At 45.2% G+C, this 15,823-nt stretch overlaps 1 protein-coding gene across 1 annotated transcript in view; it reads left to right on the top strand.

Moving 5' to 3' along the window:
- frmpd4 (FERM and PDZ domain containing 4) overlaps positions 1 to 14,041 on the top strand; it is a 36,630-nt gene extending 22,589 nt beyond the window's left edge. The window contains exons 5-18 of the mRNA XM_063212856.1: positions 1,407 to 1,452; positions 2,137 to 2,241; positions 2,814 to 2,921; positions 3,438 to 3,569; positions 5,152 to 5,271; positions 5,851 to 5,987; positions 7,209 to 7,335; positions 7,739 to 7,828; positions 8,285 to 8,467; positions 8,889 to 9,006; positions 9,548 to 10,645; positions 11,434 to 12,180; positions 12,313 to 12,750; positions 13,594 to 14,041. Of these exons, the coding sequence (XP_063068926.1) occupies positions 1,407 to 1,452; positions 2,137 to 2,241; positions 2,814 to 2,921; positions 3,438 to 3,569; positions 5,152 to 5,271; positions 5,851 to 5,987; positions 7,209 to 7,335; positions 7,739 to 7,828; positions 8,285 to 8,467; positions 8,889 to 9,006; positions 9,548 to 10,645; positions 11,434 to 12,180; positions 12,313 to 12,750; positions 13,594 to 13,598 (3,454 nt within the window). The 3' untranslated portion in view covers positions 13,599 to 14,041. The remainder of the gene's footprint in view (positions 1 to 1,406; positions 1,453 to 2,136; positions 2,242 to 2,813; positions 2,922 to 3,437; positions 3,570 to 5,151; positions 5,272 to 5,850; positions 5,988 to 7,208; positions 7,336 to 7,738; positions 7,829 to 8,284; positions 8,468 to 8,888; positions 9,007 to 9,547; positions 10,646 to 11,433; positions 12,181 to 12,312; positions 12,751 to 13,593) is intronic.
- The last annotated feature ends 1,782 nt before the right edge of the window (positions 14,042 to 15,823 follow it).

The raw sequence follows: 15,823 nt of genomic DNA, 5'->3' as shown, positions 1-15,823 counted from the left end.
ACACTAGTAAGCAGTTACGTAACTATTAGATAACTATTACCTTGTGTTACAAGTTAATAGCATATTATTATTTAACTAATAAGGGCACAGTTAATAGTTAAGTAGCTATTAGGTCATACTTAACTAAGGACCAAAATGAACACTTACTTAAATACGAAAGTAAGGCGTTCAATAATGATTATTAACCCTTACTTAAGTATTAGGTTATAGCTACTTTGCTGTTAATTATGGCCCCTTATTTGGAAGTGTTACCAAAGTTTTCTAAAGTTGTCAAAGGTAAAGTAGTACTGTTTAGAGTGAGGCCTTAGGTAACCTTAGATAACAGACTGAAGTGAATCTTTCAACCTCATAAATAGCTGCAATCATGACTGTCTTGACCCTGAATGTATTCGGGCATGAAAGTAGTTTGACTGCAGGAGTGATGATCTCTCACATTTTTTAATCCAGAGCCACAACACTGCTACTGCTACTCCATATTGTTTATTAGTTTATCCATCACAGGGGCTGTCTTCTATGAGCCATTAATCAAAAATACAGTACAGTGCCTGTCCTATAGAGAGACACATCTATTTAGTCATTTCCTAATGCTTGATTGTATAAATATTGCAATGTTTTGCAACACAAAAAGGGTCTGTGTGTTTTCGCACCGTCTTGACAGTATATCAGCATATTTTTTTTACGAGTGTATGCTTTTGTATGTTAATCTGAGCTGAGCATTATGTCTGAAATCCCATGTTTCACTGGTTTTAAATAGAACGTGTATGTTACTGCATGAGAGGGAAAACTTAGATTTTCTTAGTTCTAATAGAACGTCCCAAATACCATATCAAAGATATTATACTGCCCTACAAAGGCAAAGTGCAGTAACTGCCTACATTGAAAAATGCATTCAAAGCCTTGGTGTTAGGCTGGATATTGTAGTTACCGCAAATTTGACATAGCAATATCTCTGAAACGGGACACATTTGGACCATAAGGCTTTGTGACAAGATAAAGGAGCCGTAATGAACACCATTTTCAGTCTAAAGTCAATGATGTCAAAACGTGTACATACTGCACATTGCCTTTGTAGGGCAGTATAGTCCTCATAGAACAAGGGAAACGCATACCCCACACTACTAGTGACAATCCGGTGCAACCAGCATAGGACCCGACATTAGTGAAAAGGGAAAAAAACTAACATTTCAACAAAGCATCTTCATCAGTGTCCCTAAGGACTCAGCAGCTTTTCCAAAACGTTCGTCTAATGTCCTGTAAATAAATAAGAAATAACTAAAAAGACATCCGTGTGGCACCAGATCTTTTCCCTTTTCAATATTAGATTCCTAATGTTCAATTCTCTCTGACCATATTATTAACTATGAGTTCTATCTAATTCTGACATGAATCCTTTTGTGCTTTTACAGAAGCTGCAAAGAGTCTATTGTGTTGACTGTGGTCCAGCCATACCCAGTAAGTGTCTCCAATCTCTCCACCTGTTCAAATCCCATTTCTGCCATGTCCAGTGAAAATGCACTTCATTTGTGAGAAAGAAGAATAAGAAAGAAGAATAAGAAAATGTGTATTTTGCTCTCTCTGACTGAGAGTAGAAATACTGTAGAGTCTGGGATGTCACCCTTGTGCATGATGTTTACAAAACCTTAAATAAAAACAACACAGGTTGCTGTACATGCTTATGGCTGTAAAACTGAAGAGATGAACCATTTTTGCGTGAAATTGCAATTATTCGCAATTATTCACATTGTTTTTATCATCGGATAATTGCAATGGTTTCATCCAAATCGAATGTGCTAGGTTTACTTATTCACTAATGGTGTGACTGTTGAATGCATTTTGCATTTAGAATTACTGTTTTTCATAACAGAACAAGGTGCTTAAAAGTGTTACATCAGTTCTAAACAAAATCCTCAGCTTTTGTGCACGCCACTGTCTGCGTCCCACTTTGACAGACAGACAAATGATAAGCAGAATTAGAGCCATTGTTGGCGTGCTATGACTGCATTCAGCTCTTAATGATGCTAAACCACGTAGCATAATTAGCTCCTGTGGGAGGCACACAAAGGGAAGGTGGGAGTTTATGCATTGGGGTGGCCATTAGCAAACATAGTAACTCTTTTTTTCTCACAACTCTTTCAGTCTCCCAAGTCTGCATTCATTAGTGCAGCCAAAAAGGCCAAGCTCAAGTCCAATCCGGTGAAAGTGCGCTTCGCGGAGGAGGTCATCATAAATGGGCAGGTCCCCGTAAGTAATAACAAATGACTGCTGCTCTGAATTACATGTCCATCACTATTCATTTTGTGTGTGTGTGTGTGTGTGTGTGTGTGTGTGTGTGTGTGTGTGTGTGTGTGTGTGTGTGTGTGTGTGTGTGTGTGTGTGTGTGTGTGTGTGTGTGTGTGTGTGTGTGTATGTGTGTGTGCATGCATGTGTGTGCGCGCATGTGTGTGTGTGTGTGTGTGTGTGTGTGTGTGTGTGTGTGTGTGTGTGTGTGTGTGTGTGTGTGTGTGTGTGTGTGTGTGTGTGTGTGTGTGTGTGGTCATAATGGTCAAAATAATAATGCCTCAAGGTTTTTAGTGTAGCAGAATAATGGTGGCTCTGCACCGCATTTCAAACCTCGTTGTATTTTTGGTCTGCCAGTGAACAATGTTGTAAAACTCTAGCACAGCATTTGAATTGCATGTCAGACTAAGCTTATGATATTATAGTGAATTCTGGTAAATTGGGCCACTTTTTTGCATATAAGTGAATGGCTCATAGTGGCCCAAATTCACCTAAATTCACCATACATATTCCTGTTTTTTCCTGTCTCTCCCCAGGAATCGGTGAAGGATAATTCTTTACTCTTCATGCCAAATGTTCTGAAAGTATACCTTGAAAATGGACAGACCAAATCGTTCAAATTTGACTGCAACACTTCCATCAAGGTATCACCGCATCATTCAAAAAGATCATTTTCAGTGTGCCCTTTCTCAAGACAAATGAGTATAGGGCCTACCTAACAACGCTTCTTCACACTTTTTTTAACAGTACTTTTCTACATTACACAAAATTATGCAAACAAATTCATACACATAATAATATTACGTAACATTGTAACACAGAAGTCCTATATAAGTAGGCCTACTACCAGTATACTATGTAATAACATAACATAACATAATAACATTGAAGTACTTTAAAAATGTATAATTACGAACAGCACAACATTAATGTAAATGTATTTACGTCATTGTGTTACCTATTGCATATTTCTGACCACCCACAGAAAGCTAACCAGACCCAACCCCTCCATCAACAGACACCATTAATAGCTAATCTTGCTCCAGTCCATGTTGTTCTCTGTCTTCCACTCTCTCTCTCTCTGTCTGTCTGTCTCTTGTCTGCGCTCGCTGCCTTTCTCTGTGGGCTCTTGTTAATAATGGATCATGTGCGTATGGCAGGATGTCATCCTAACCCTGCAAGAGAAGCTGTCCATTAAGACCACTGAGCACTTCTCCCTGGTGCTGGAACACCGGGAAGGGGGGTCCTGCAGCAAGCTCACCCTGCTGCACGAACAGGAGATGCTAACTCAGGTGAACATTTTAGCCTTTTATGCCTTTCTTTTGGAATAGTACAGTGGGAGAGTACGACAGGAAATGAGAGCGGGGAGGGGGGGTGGTAAGAGGCTCTTAAAATGACCTTGGGTTGGACTCGGACCCAGGGTATGTGGCGGGTGGCCTATAGCCCCTTAGACCACTGAGCCAAGTTGCCCCCCGTCTAGTTCCATTATATTCAAGTTTACATTAGTTTAGTTACAGCCATATCAACAGTATAAACATACAGTAGACAGGAATGTACTGTGCTATACTGGCAAATAAGGGGAACTGCCCCGTCCTTAGAAACAAAACTATGATTCTGTATTAAGCTAAAACAGGACACAATTTGGTTAAAATGCAGGAAATGGAATCTGTACCCCCTTTTCCCCCCTATACAGTTGGCAACCCTACCTCTATCTGACCCCAGACCAAGTTTTTAGCGAATGAAACCATCTACACCTAACGAAACACAACCTGTTGCAGTGCCATATTGCACATTACAATTTCCAATCACTTTATTCTCCATATCCATATGGGTGTATATAGAATATGCATATACGTGCAGTGCATAGCAATATCACTCTTGTGCACTAGCAGAAGATGCTAACTCAGGTGAGCATGGCTGCACGTACTGTGTTGTAGCTCCATTAGAGCCCAAACCTGTCCAGAACTGCCACTCTTGTCTTCTTCTTGCTGGAGGAGAGAACTGCCGCACGCTCCTGAGATAGGGACACTGTGTGAGATTTTTAGTTGTTTATTTCCAGAATTCATGCTGCCCATTCACTAATGTTACCTTTTTCATGAATACTTACCACCAGCATCAAACTAAGTATTCATTATGCCTGGAAAAATTGCACTTGTCATACATGAAAAGGGGGATCTTCTCCATGGTCCGCCATTTTGAATTTCCAAAAATAGCCATTTTTAGCTGCAAAAATGACTGTGCTTGGACCATACTAGAAAATATTTGTTTATTACTTAGTAAACTTTCATGCAAACAACAAATTTGGCAATAGGTAGCCCAGTTTCAATGAGCACCATAGTTGCAGTACCTTTTTTGACCATTTCCTGCACAGTGTCCCTTTAAACAAGTTTTTAATGTGACAACTCAGGTCACCTGAGGAAGGCAGACGGGCCGAAACCTTGTCACGTTAAAAACTTGCAACTCAGGAGTGTGCGGCATTTCTCTCCTCTTGCAAGTGTTTCACTGGTTGCCAGCACCTCCTTTTCTGGTGTGCGTTTTGCACCTCAGCTCAACTCTGTTCTTCTGCTTTATTTTCTCACAGCAACAGAAAAGCACCTGAATGAGACCAGAGACCTGTAGGCCTATACTGAAACCCACTCTGTTGCAGAGCCATTTTGTAGATTAGAATTTTCAATCATTTTAGACTCATCCCTCACATATAAAATATTATATGTTGGTATAGACAGTGTGTTGGGTGACAATGTGCTTCATGGCAGATTGTTTGTCTTCAGGAAAGTAGGTGTTAATACAAGCAGTTCAGTAACTGTTCATATGCTGGATGTCACTACTAACATGATTAATCTAATCCCCCCGTGTTGTTGTCTGTCCCCACAGGTGACACAGAGGCCAGGGGCACATAAGATGAAGTGCTTTTTCCGCCTGACTTTTGTCCCCAAGGACCCTGTGGAGCTACTGAGGAGAGACGCTGTGGCATTTGAATACCTCTACGTCCAGGTCAGTGCTTTTACTCAGCAAAGCGTTTTCTTTTTTTCTTTTTTTTTTACCTCAAAGCCAGAAATAGCTGCAGTATTATGCCACGGTGTGCAACCAACATGACACATTGGGCCAGGGGCGTAGCAGCAAATTCTAGGCCCTATGTACAGTACAATCAGCTCCAATGGACCCCCCCCCCCCCCTCGCCATACATCTACATAAATCGGACTGTATATACAGTACATGGGGCCCTGGTGACTCAGTCACACCTTACCCCCCTGTACGACGCCCCTGCATTGGGCCATACGAAAAGCCTTGGCCCTCAAGGCAACTGAAGGTGAATGGTTGTGTTGTGCAATGGTTGTGCAACAAAGCCGTCTACCTCCTGTTTGTCATTAGCACAATAGCTGGTGGTGGTGCGCTAGCTCACATCACTTGCACACCAGGCGACATACTGTAGTAGCACGCTTGTGCAGAGGGGGGGTCGTCACCGTGGGGCATGAATGTCAGTGCCTGTGCTGTGACTTCATCTCAACCTGTTTCCTCTCTCCACCCTCCCAACCAACCCCCCACCCCCCACATCCCTCCTCCGCCCTCTAGAGCTGTAATGATGTGATTCTGGAACGCTTCGGCTCGGAACTGAAATATGACACTGCCCTTCGCCTGGCCGCTCTGCAGATGTACATCCTGACTGTGAACACCAAGCAGACCCAGAAGGTCTCCCTCAAGTACATCGAGTGAGTTTAACCATGAGCAAGAGCAAGGCCTGGTGATAATACTATGTGCCCCATCACCAACAACAAAAAAGTGCACATTTTACCTCCCCTACCCTTCACACACACAGCATATTTTGTATTTTACCTCCCGTACCCTTCACACACACACACACACACACACACACACACACACACACACACACACACACACACACACACACACACACACACACACACACACACACACACACACACACACACACACACACACACACACACAGCATATTATGTATTTTACCTCCCGTACCCTTCACACACAGCATATTATGTATTTTACCTCCCATACCCTTCACACACACACACACACACACACACACACACACACACACACACACACACACACACACACACACACACACACACACACACACACACACACACACACACACACACACACACACACACACACACACACACACACCAAATTTTGGATTTTACCTCCCCTACCCTTCACACACACACAGGATATTATGTATTTTACCTCCCGTATCCTTCACACACGACAGTATATTTTGCATTTTACCTCCCATACCCTTCAGAAAGACAGCATATGATGTATTTTAGCTTCACCTGTTATTTCACCTATCATACCCTTCACACACAAAGCATATTAAGTATTTTACCTCCCCATACCCTTCACACACACTTCCACAACACTCTGACAGCTCTCGGCGCAGATTATCAGTGGTAGATTATCGCAACACTATCCTTCACAGTTCGCCACTGCCAAATGTTTGTCTATGCGGCGCGCTACTCTGCAAATGCCAGAGATAATCCAGCCACTGTGTTTTCAAACAAAGTAACACCCACATGAAAGGGGTGCCAGCAGGCCGTCACCAGACATTTTCAAACACCGAGGACAAATACTGCATGCTGTACTGCATACTATACATTTAGCCTACAATTAAAACACTTCAGTCAAACTCTCAAAGTTTGTTTTCATAAATCACTGCCTTGAGGATAAATGGGGGTGGCGTATACAGACTGAATTTATCATTCTTGATCATGTATCGATTTTCATCATAGATACATTTTACATTACTGAAAAAAAATACTGAGGACATGACCTCTGTGTCCTCAATGATAGTTACGGCCATGGGTGCCAGGCAACGTTGTTGCTGCGATAAATAGGAAACATGTCAGCAATGTAAGAAATATTATGATGATGATTATGCCTCACAGGAAAGAGTGGGGCTTGGCTCTCTTCCTCCCCCCGGCTGTACTGTCCAGCATGAAAGAGAAGAACATCAAAAAGGCACTCACACACATCCTGAAAACAAACCAGAACCTGGTGCCTCCAGGCAAAAAGGTAGGCTACTCCTCCTGTTATGTTCCCCTCCCTCAGTTTTTTTTCACATCTTCCCTTTCTGGTAGATTGTCTAAATGGAACAGCCAGGAGCCAAAACGTTTTGTGCACTCATTTATCTGATCTACAGACGACGAGCAATGTTCTAAAACCTTGATAGGTAACCTTGAAGGATATATGACATAGACAAGTGCACGGCTAACGATTTGCCAGGCAGTCTGGTACATTGGTTTCCGACACGTGCTGTATTTCATGCTGTATGTCTGTTGTTGGCAGTCGAGGCCTTATGATGTGGTTAGTCAGCCAAATGGGATAGAGCATGTTCAAAGGCTGCCCCCTAGTGGGTACTAAAGAAACTATCACTTTTATCTCCCTTGATAAAATCACGCTTTACATTGTCTTTCAGCTGACTGCCCTGCAGGCCAAGGTGCACTATCTGAAATATCTCAGTGAATTGAGATTGTACGGTGGACGTGTTTTCAAAGCTGTTTTACTGGTGAGTAAACAAGTTTTATATATTATTGTGATGAATCTGCCATTGAGCAGTCATGGGTGAGCGGTTAGGGCGTCAGACTTGCATCCCAGAGGTTGCCGGTTCGACTCCCGACACGCCAGGTTGGTGGGGGGAGGAATCAACCAGTGCTCTCCCCCATCCTCCTCCATGACTGAGGTACCCTGAGCATGGTACCGTCCCACCGCACTGCTCCCCATGGGGCGCCACTGAGGGCTGCCCCCTTGCACGGGTGAGGCATAAATGCAATTTCGTTGCGTGCAGTGTGCAGTGTTCACTTGTGTGCTGTGGAGTGCTGTGTCACAATGACAATGGGAGTTGGAGTTTCCCAATGGGCTTTCGCTTTGGCTTTCGCTTTGGCTTTATTGTGTTCTCTCAACCAAGAAAAGGATAGGACCCCCCAAAGGATATAACAGTTATGTCTTTCTGTATTTTTCCCAGCAGGGAGAGAAGCTTACAGAGGTGACGCTACTGGTGGGCCCCAGATATGGCATCAGCCACGTCATTAACACCAAAACCAACCTGGTAGCGCTGCTGGCTGACTTCAGCCATGTCAATCGCATCGAGATGTACACAGAGGATGAGAAAAATGTCAGGGTGGAGCTACATGTCTTAGACGTTAAGGTAAAGAACTGTATTTGCAGGTCTTGTCTTAAGGGTATTGTCTGTTTAGGGACTGTCCGTTATTTATTGTTGGGGTCATCAGAGAATTTCTACACCTAGCAGTCATTTTTTGCATGTCCCTCCCCTATTTTCCTCTAGTGACCCTGACAATAAATAGCAAACAGTTCCTTGGTATTTTTTTGCAGTAACAATAATTATTCTATTTGTTATGTATTCAATGTGGCATTTGTCCATGCAATGCTGGGGTGCATTTCTCAAAAGTTGTTAATTACCTTAACTACTTTGTTGTTTGCAATGCAATTTCCCATCGGCAACTACTCAAGTTGCTAACTGGCTAACAACTACACTTTCGATAAATTCAACCCTGTTTTGTCATGATAAGTATATTACTTACGTACAATTTCATTTTGATTTCTTGCAGCCCATCACTCTGCTTATGGAGTCCACTGATGCCATGAATCTGGCGTGCATGACCGCTGGCTACTATAGGCTACTAGTGGACGCCCGCCGGTCCATTTTTAACATGGCCAACACAGGGGGTAAGTAGCCCATTAGCTCAAATGAAGTAACCGAATGATGTAAACAATATGTTATATACTTAGGGAAGTAAAATGATATTGTTACAGATCTACTGATTAACCCATTGGTGCTGGATGTTGCGTTGCGCAACATTGTCCCTGGCGCCTGGAGCTGCATTACGCAACAGTCAGGCTCATGAGATTTGAAACAACTTCATTAAAAAAATCTTTGTTTGTTTGAGATGAATGAACACAATCTAATGAAAGATGAGGGTCTTAGCGTTGCTTGTCATTGCATGTCTTGAGGTGCTTCAGAGGCTGAGATATTTAGGTTTTTATAGGCTGAGGGCAGCTGTTCTTAAAAAGGGCTCAGGCATTCAGCACGCTTTTTTGCAGGTGCTTTAGGCGTCAATGGGTTAAGGCTCCCTGAACATGTGATATCCGCATGTGCCAAAAGGTGTTGCCATTTAGCATTATTTTCCAGCCTCAAATCTAGTCCAAATTGGGCAAATGGGTTTTGGCCAAATGTTAAATCTGTCTTATTTTGTTTCTTTATTATCAGGGCATGACATGAACAGGAAGCATACCTACCAAGCCATTGACTGGAACTATAGCGCCCCTTATGGGGGTTACGAGGACTACAATCACCGGGCATGCACAAGGGAACTCTCAAACAAAGACGCAGACCACCACCACAACTATGGAAGAAGGGACGGTGACGGCTCTAACCTCTACATCACGGAGATGCAGCAGCAGTCGTCCTATGGGACGGGGCATATGGGAGATCGCAACGAGCACGGCAGCAGAGGAGGTACCCACGCCGTGCAGTCCTACCTGTGCGTGCCCCGTCCCAAGCCCCAGGACTCCCCCAGGAGTGCCAAGGTGTCCTTCATCTTCGGAGACCCTCCGCTGGACCGGGTGAACCCCCAGAACCTGGGCTACCAGCGGCTGATGGACGACGCTCCGGAGGTGATCGACAAGCACCGCTCCCTCTACGTGCACCACGTGGTGGACGACTACAAGACCCTCGATCCCGTGCTAGACGATGGCGACGGATTCCAGTACGCCTCGTATCCGGATCCGGTCTACGGCGACGCCAAGATCTTCGGCAACGTGGAGGGCATCGAGGAGCCGCTGCTGCACGACCTCTGCTACGCGGAGACCACGGACGACGCCGAGGACGAGGACGAGATCAGCTGCGAAGAGGACATGATGATGACGATGATGACGGCGGGAGACCTGGCGGACGACAAGTCCACCTTCCTCTCGCTCTCCGAGTCCAGCGACGACATCATCGACCTCACCTCGCTGCCGCCTCCGCCGGAGGGCAACGACGAGGAGGACAGCGACGTCATGCTGCACTCGCTGAACCTGGCCATCGCCGCGCCCCCGCCCGGCTTCAGGGACAGCTCAGACGAGGAGGAGCACCAAGGCGGGCTGGTGATGGCGGCGGCGGCAATGGCAGATGGACAGGCCGGTCAAGCCGCCAGGCGCAACAACAACGACATCCCCGTGTCCCTCATCGATGCCATACCCACTCAGAGTGAGGAGGGCGAGACGGAGGAGGCCTTGGACGAGGCCGTGGTGTCCACTCTGCAAGCCCTGGAGGCTCTTGCAGCGTCTGAGGAACAGTCGCACCCTCAGTCGGACAGTAGTTCAGGTTCTTACACTATAGTAACTTTCATTCATTGACGGCACACACGTTCACTTGGTTTTTTTTTGCCATTCATTTGTTTCGCTTTGTTTCATTGTGTCCTTTAACGCTCATGTTAAATACGATCCTTTGTTTTCCCTCATTTCTATTTTCGTGTGACCACTATTTATTTCACTCATTGATATGTGGCTCATATTTCACTGTGAGTTGTTGTTGTTTCATTTCCATTCGGTCTTTTTTTTTGTTTGCTTTATTATAGTGTTGCACCGATACCGATACCAGTATCGGCCGGGGCCCCGATACTGCACTAAAATGGTGGTATCGGTATCGGCCGATACCAACAAATAGGGCACCGATACCATTTACAGATGCTAGTATGACAGTTAAACGGAGCCTTGATCTTAGTGATTTTATATCATAGGTATTTAAAAGTATAAAAAGTTCTACTGGAGTAGGCAGCAGCCTGACAAAGCCATAATAGCAATGATGTTACATCCAACATATAACTTTTCATATATATACTGTATATAAATTTCGAACAGAGTAGTATCGGTATGGTATCGGTATCGGCCGATACTGCACAATCAGGTATCGGGTATCGGTATCGGGGCTAAAAAATGGTATCGGTGCAACACTACTTTATTATTTATGTATCAACACATTTATTGGAAGTCATTGCATTTCAAGTCATTATCCTCATTCATTTTGTACAAATAAAACTCATTTTCAAATATCTCCACCGAGCCTCATATGTTATGCAGCTAATAAAATGTCTGTCTTTCTGTGGCACACAGGTGTAGAAATATCGCGGGCCTTTAGTCCCGAATCATCTTCCGATTCCGGAAACGAAACAAATTCCTCCGAAATGACGGAGAACTCTGAGCTGGCCGCTGCTCAGAAACTCTCCGAGAGCTCCTTGCGAATGTTTGTAGCCACTGCCGAGGGATACCAGACGCTTGCCGAGGAAAAGACAGATTTTCGCCAGGGTGCGGGGGCTGATGGTGACGGTGACGGTGACGGAGCTGTGTTAGCCGTGCAGGCCGCCCCTTCCTCTTCCTCTTCCTCTTCCTCCCAGCCTCGGGAGCAAGACCACCAGCCCTCTTCGCAGGTCCTCCACTCAGACGTTATGGAGATGGAACCAGACGCCATGGAGACCAAGTCGCTCACCGACTACTTCAGCCAGATGCACATGATGGACGCTGTCGTCATGACCACCTGCCCAGGAAGACCCAGGAAGCTCGACAACGAGCTCAACAACAACAACAACAAGGCACCTGACGACGACGGCCCCGATGATGATGATTTGAGGCCAATGGCCATGACAGATGCTGAGGGACATGCGTTAGACCCACTACTGGCCGGGAAATACAACAGCTTCAATGCACGTGACGCACTGCCATTTGAAATGGACAGGATGCCTATTTCGTATCATGCCCCTCCGGAGCTCACTTATGAAAACAGTGTTATGCAGGCCGGTCACGCCGACCAGAGAGCCATACCCAGGGTGGACCAGAGACCCGAGTCGGACGAGAATGGTTCTAGTACACCCTGCAAGTACACACACGCTCCAGCGACAGAGGGTTACACCACTGAGCCACCCCTCGCCACCCTCTCTTCAGAGCAGCAGCAACAGCAGCAGCAGCAGCCGCCGCCACCACAGCAGCAGCAGCAGCAGCAGCAGCAGCATCAGTATCACCACCTGGGCAAGGCCGCACCTGCCGAGGCGGACGCCACGCGCTTGTACGAGTACCACTTGGCCAAGCGCATGTCGTCGCTGCAGAGCGAGGGCGTCCACTCTCTGCAGAGCTCGCAGTGCTCCTCCATCGACGCCGGCTGCAGCACGGGGAGCAGCAGCTGCGTTGTGACCCCCATGGACTCGCCTCTGTGCACCGGGGACGGGCCCGTACACCTGCTCTCCGAGTCCTCTCTGAAGGGCCTGGGCTACATGAGCCCAGAGGAGAAGGCCTACGCTAAGACTGGACAGCACCAGAATATGGACCCTGCCACCTTGGCTCGCAACAAGGCCCACGCGCCACAACCAGGTGCTGAGCCACCGTTTGGAACTATTCGAGACAGTTGCCATCGTATTCCCAAGATCAGAGAAACAACAGGTATAGCCATTATGTGCTGTTTTTGTGGGAGAAATGGGAATACGTATACAGTATGCACCCACACACCAAACCAGACATACTTTATGACAATAAAGACTTAAATATTATGCCAAGTGGTAATGCCACATAATCTGAGTGAAAGTAAAGGAAGTGTCGTAATCAGATGTACATCGATACATCTTGCATCATTGATTAATTCCATTTTCATGTTAAACAAATCATGCCATATGTATATTTTTTGTTGAGGTGATAGGAGTGGTCGTCTACATATGACCTGACAAAAATATTCATCTACCATGAATCCAAGGTTTATCATCAGCATAAAATGAACGTACAGTAATGTCCTGTTCTGATTAGACAACCACCAAATAGCTTTTAGGGCCCATAGTTTTCACAGTGATAGTGGCAAAATATTTGGCTAGGACTGTACCAGAGATTCTTTAAGTATATAGAGATATGCCAATGTAATATGTTGCTATGGGCACCTAACATGACCAGGTTCCGGTCTGCCTAAAGAGGCGTGTCATAATACTCCTAGCATTGAATAGAACAGTCCTTAGGTCTGCCTAGGTCTGCCTAAAGGGGGATTTCTCCCCCCTCCCCCTTGCAATAATAGAACCCAGAAACAATAGGCCAATGGAACCTCTCTCTCTCTACTCTCTCTGACTGTACTATGGTAGGCCTACCTAACAGAGTTATACACAAAAATGGCTGTACCCTAATGGGATCCTTACCTAATACAGCAACATGCTACAGAATGTACCATCTTATAACTTGCCAAGTTACTGTATGTTGAAATGCTTACTGTACTGTAACAATTGTTTTTTTCCTCTGCCACTTTAGTGTAGCATGTCTGGAGCTCTGGCGACGCCAAAAGAGGAAGCAGTCACCCGGCCGGCTCCACTGAAGTCAACTTTACCCCCCATGCCACCACTGTTCCCACAACCGCACACTGTCAAAATAAAAGTGCCAAAGCAATCAGGAGGAGAGTGAGGATGGATGCCCTGAAATGGAGCCCTGGTGCTGGGTCCCGTTTCGATTTCTCCCACAAAGCCTCTTCCCTACTGTATAACCCGCCCACGGCACGGCACGGCACACACAGTGCCCTCTTTCAGGTCGGACATGCAGGACAACAACAACAACAACAACAAAATGGGGCGATCCGCTCAAGGAGGGGGTCTCTTCAGGGGAAAAGCCTAAAGGACACGGAGGTCCCTGTACTGTGGTCCCTGTGCACTTGAAGGACAGGGAGGGAGGGCCCCGGTCCTGTCCTGCCCTGCCCTGTCCTGGGAACATTTGGTGTAGCGGTGTAGCGAGCGGTGGAGTTGCTCTTCTCACAGTGCTAGCTGAGTCATAACAGGGTCAAGTGTCAGAGCCGTGTTAGTCGGAGGAGCTCATTGCAAATGGAGGCATGTACACATACACAACCTAAATGTGCCACAGTTAGGCTTCCTCCTGCTGCCGTGGAGGACAGAGGTGAAGGCAGAGGAAAAGAGAGAAGTGTGATACTGTAAGTATAAGCCAAAGGTCCCTGAAGTCTCTACCTGGCCCCTCACTATGTGGTTGTGGTCAGGCACAATGGCAGTAAGCACACACACACACACACACACACAATGCTGTGGAGAGGAACTGACTCCACAACGCGCAGCTGGCCGAGAGAAGGTTTCAGAGCATAACATTGTTGCGTCTCAAGTACAGTTTGACGATGGTAATGCTATGCATTTTAAAAAAGACAAATGAACCGCGTTCGTTGTTCCTCAAGTCAAGTCCCTAACGTGTGAAGTATGCAGTACACTTCCAGTGGGCAGCTCAGTATGTTGTAGTACACTTTTAATTGGCAGTTCAGTTGGCAAATAACTTAACTGTGCTCGGCTCGCTGAGTGTTATAAAACCTCTTGTTCTGGCACTTTAATAGACTTAGTAATCAGCTGACCAGACAGTAGCTTGGTCTTTGCAGCCAAATGATTACTGCACTTGATACACATTCAGAGCTGCTGTGCTGTAAGGTTGTGGGCTGCTGCCTGGGGCCATGTCTCCAGGCTACCATACAGCAGTGACATTTATATATAACACTTTATAATAAGGGATGCCTAAAAAGCATTATAAAGACTTAGTAAATAATTAACCAATAATTAATAAAATATCAACTGAGCTTTATTAATGGTTCATAAAATATCTACAAAATATATGTTCAATATTTTACAAACTATTTCACAGAGTATTTTTATTCATTTATGAACAAATTGTAAATGTTTGCTAAAAAAAACTTAACTATATAATATAACCATAATAACATATAACATTTCCCAATCATTTACAAAAACATGTTAATGTTTCATTCATCATTAGTTAATTATTTACTAAGTATTTATAATCATAGCTCTAAATTAACACCAGCCAACCGACCAGATGCTGGTGAAATTTCAGTTTGGCTGGTAAAAAAACAACAACTTACCAGACACTTTGACCCATTAGTGAGGGTGTGTGTTGGCTAGTACGATTAGCATCTACTAACCATTTTGGCTGGTGATGAAAAGGTTAATTTACAGCCTTGTTTAGAATGCTTTTTATGCATCCCTTACTATAAAGTGTTACCCAGTGAGGTAAGCAGCCTACCATGGGGGGTGAGCGGCAAGTGGTGGCGAAGATGAAGATGAGGACGTGCTGCCTGCCGGTGGTGATGGGTCAAGGAGCAAGCATCTTGTTTTGGGTAGGGTGCGCACATCCAAAGTCACTTGTTGCAGGTACCAGACAAAAAAGTGTCAGACCGTTCAAGAAGGTAGGTCTGCACACTGCGGAATAAGCTCCAAAAAATAAACTTTATCAAATCAAAACAGCAGCGTTTCGATAATCCTGGATCTTCGTCATGCATATGCCTGATGAAGATCGAGGGTGATCGAAACGTTGCTGTTTTAAATAAATCGAGTTTATTTTTTGGAGCGTATTCCGCAGTGTGCAGGCATAGTTTCTTGAACTCAAGGAATAAGCATCTTATCCCCTCCTCCCTCTCCCCACACAGTGGATTGTCAGAGTTAATTCAACACTATTACGAGCATATATGGACGGACCCCTT

Source organism: Engraulis encrasicolus, chromosome 13 (assembly GCF_034702125.1).
Source record: "Engraulis encrasicolus isolate BLACKSEA-1 chromosome 13, IST_EnEncr_1.0, whole genome shotgun sequence".
Classification (NCBI taxonomy): domain Eukaryota; kingdom Metazoa; phylum Chordata; class Actinopteri; order Clupeiformes; family Engraulidae; genus Engraulis; species Engraulis encrasicolus.
The sequence above is the reverse complement of the archived record's forward strand: the minus strand, read 5'-3'. Positions and strand labels throughout refer to the sequence as shown.